This window comes from Halyomorpha halys, unplaced genomic scaffold, assembly GCF_000696795.3.
Source record: "Halyomorpha halys isolate HHAL.00 unplaced genomic scaffold, Hhal_1.1 Scaffold558.1, whole genome shotgun sequence".
Classification (NCBI taxonomy): Eukaryota; Metazoa; Arthropoda; class Insecta; order Hemiptera; family Pentatomidae; genus Halyomorpha; species Halyomorpha halys.
In genome coordinates, this window is record NW_027115474.1 from 106,195 (window position 1) to 109,673 (window position 3,479).

At 35.0% G+C, this 3,479-nt stretch overlaps 1 protein-coding gene across 1 annotated transcript in view; it reads right to left on the reverse strand.

Annotated features, from left to right (window-relative positions):
- The window catches only part of LOC106684230 (solute carrier organic anion transporter family member 74D), a gene marked incomplete in the record, with an annotated part of 39,144 nt that overhangs the window by 8,590 nt on the left and 27,075 nt on the right, over nucleotides 1-3,479 (reverse strand). The window contains 1 exon segment of the mRNA XM_067052520.1: nucleotides 1,134-1,278. Coding sequence (XP_066908621.1) covers nucleotides 1,134-1,278 — 145 coding nt within the window.

Below are 3,479 nucleotides of genomic sequence, written 5' to 3' on the forward strand. Positions count from 1 at the left end.
AAATTTTAAAAGAAGAAAGCGTGTGAGAGGGTGATGACAAATGGTGATAGGAAGAGATAAAAATATATATACGAACCAACAAATTACCGAATAACGAAGTACCGGAAGATGACAGTGTCATGGTTATTTAACAACAGAATTTTATATAGTTTTTAATTATTCTCATATCTTAAGTATAGCTTGGGTTAAAATAAAAAGCTTTAGTATTAAATTGATAAAAGAATTTCATTTAAAATTTTATAACATTTTAGACTTTCAATCTCAGGGCGGGTTTCTAGGCAATCAGAACAATTATTTTTAATAACACTTAATTAAATTAATATCTAATTTTACAACTGTATTTAATTATAGGTAGAACAAAACTAACCAATTGATACAATCTTCTATGATGACAGATGGTTTTCTTTGTCTTCTTTCTCACAAACTAATACTGATTGTTAACAAAGCATTTGTCCTCACATTTGTTTTCACTCATCTCATTCACTGGCGATCCAAAATAAAGAGTCCTTTATTCTTCTTGGGTGACTCCTCGATGTCTTCCTTTTCAAGATGTCCACCCTTGAGCTAGACAAAAGATGATGAGGACCTCCTCATCCAGGAAACATCATTCCCCTCCCGTGTCTAAGCAACGAATGTTTCCAAAAATCAAGCTCTCTTCTTTCCCCTTCTATAGGAGTTCGTTCTCAACATCGATTGTAGCACTACGGTTTTGAGTTTTTTCTTATAATTTCCTTTATGAATAATTTTTTTAATACTTATTCTTGACACTATTTTTTTCTTAAATTTACTGTAACTACAATTATGATGGGAAGTTAAATAAAGTTTAAAGTATTTAAATCTGCTCAACATGGCTGGGATTCAACGGAATTTTGAAAGGACACGCGCCACCATCTTGGCTTTGAACGATATCTTCTGTAACTGCATATTTTACTGATGAAAATTGGTTAGCTTACTTTTTGGTTTAATAAAGCAAATGAACACTATTGAAACAATACATAAAATAAAAACATATTAAAAATCCTTTATAAATAAAAAATAACCAATTGCTCAAAAATAGGATATTACAATATATTAATGTAAAATTACAAATTATCAAGAATATTTGAAACAAAAACAAAGATTTTCAACCTTACCTCACCGCTGTCTAAAACATTTGTAGTCATACACCCTGCAAGACATGGTGAGAAGTAGGGAACTTTATCGTTGATGGAACAGATAGGGTTGTATTCATAAGAACAAAAACAGGATGCAGCACATTCGGACGATCCTGTAGACATTCTGTGGAATAGTAGACAAGAGAATAAAAGATTTCACTAGTAGCAATAACGTAAACCTAGATATCTAACAATAATTTTAATAATGATGAGAAAATTGTTGACCATGGATAATATATATGAGGGGAAGATGGTTCGGGGTGCGGTCAGTATAAAGCACAAATAAGTAAACACTTATTTATTAGTGCCAACGTTTCAGCCAGAATTTCTAGCCTTCGTCAGGACTATGAACAAAAAACAAGATAACAATCCTAATGAATAAAAGGATATATAGAAAGATAAGAAAATAACTGATATTATGGATACATAAATAGTGTTGACAGACATGAATAGTCTGATAAGCATCGAGGTATTAGCAATTATTAATATTATAGAAGTCTGCCATATGTCTTGTCATACCTGTGCCGGGTATGTCAACAAATAGCAATTTGCAGGTGGCTAAGGGGTACAGGTGAAAGGGTCCTTCCTGAACAAATCTATTAAAAATAGGTATTGCCTGCTGGCTTTGTCAGTAGTCAGGTCTGTCGGGGTAGGTTTAGTCTTAGGCGGTTCTCCAGTCTGATATCCACTTTACAGAAGGCCCTCGACAAGGCGTACTCAATAGTAAGTTAGGAACGGCCGTGCCAGAGGATGAGCCCTGGACACTGACGCAGGTAAGAGAGAGGTAATAGAGGAGGTAAGAGAGAGTCTGAGGTAGAGTAACAGTTCTAGTTAGAAGAGGACGGACTAGAACTGTTAAGATAGGAGCCAGCTTAGTGGTTGCCGAGATAAAGGTGACGGACTAGTAAGCTGATAAGGATAGGTACAGCTCTAGTTGCCGAGATGAAGCAGACAGACTAGAGCTGGAGAGAGACAGGATCAACTACAATGGTTGCCGAGATGAAGCGAACAGACCAGTGTAGTCGTTTAGGATCAGGTTACAATCTTAATTACCGAGAGATGAAGCATACGGACTACGATTGCTGGAGAGAAGGAGAGGAGATAGGCCATCATCTTAGGTATGCATACAGAAAAACAACTGTTGTGAGAATCGATTGGCAATGAACTTTTTTATCTCAAACAGTGTGTACGCCACCAATGCCATGACTAGACCTAGGTAAGGATGTAGATCAAAGATCGAAGAGGGGATTTAGAGCCCCTTATTTATAGGGAGAAGCGGTTTATTTAGCAGCCTTATTTAGATTGAGAAGCGGTCGGTACATGTCTGCTTGAGATAGTTACGTGCATTGTTTTGGTACCGTTTATTATTCATTGAATAGATATTGTTAAGCATTATGTACAGAAATTATTAATATATAAAAATGACAATATGTTTTTACAAAATAAAGTAATATGTAAATTTGAGAGCTTCTGTGAGGCTCGAGGTGCAGCGCTCTGGTGAGTTGTGGCTAAACCGCTTGCTCCCTCTCGCTACAGGTCAATTATAAACAACACATGCACCAAACGCTTTGGTGCTTATAAACCACCAACTTGTAAAGTATTTTTCTTGGGCCTGGCTGATAATAGCCAATGGGAAATAAGGTTCCGAAAAGGTAATGCCTCTACGAACGAGAGGGAGATCTGACAAGGAAAAAGAGACATTGAAGACAGAAGCAGGAGAAGCAGTAGAAGTAAGAACACGGGCCAAAGAAGAGGTCCTGAGAAGAGCTCTTTAGAAATGGAACTCCACGGCTACGACAACACCCAAGTTGCTACACCTCACGACATGAATCATCTAAATCAGAAGCTATTTAGAAACATTAGGTAACAATTCATAATGTAGACAGTATTTTATGGCAAACTAATTATTTGAATCATTTCAATCATATTATAATTTAAATCATATCAATGTAAATAAATAATTTGTTCCTTGATATAGTCTATATACTATTATATTACCTAATATCACCCCTTATTATATTATATAATTAATGGTAACGACATTTTATAAATACAAAGGTATTTAATTTGTAACTGGTAAACACACAAGCTTTTGGAAAAGATTCCAATTATAATAATAGTTTTGCAGGACTCAACATAAATTAATTAATTAACTTATTTTGGATAATTGCCATCAGCGATTATCCTGGCATTCCGACTAAATCCCGAGACAGTACATAGCAAGTCTAAGTATTATAAGAAGATAAAGGCTGTATGAGATGAGTAATACTTAAATTAAGAAAGAGGAAAGAACAATACATATGAAAATCAAGTTAGTAAAAATAT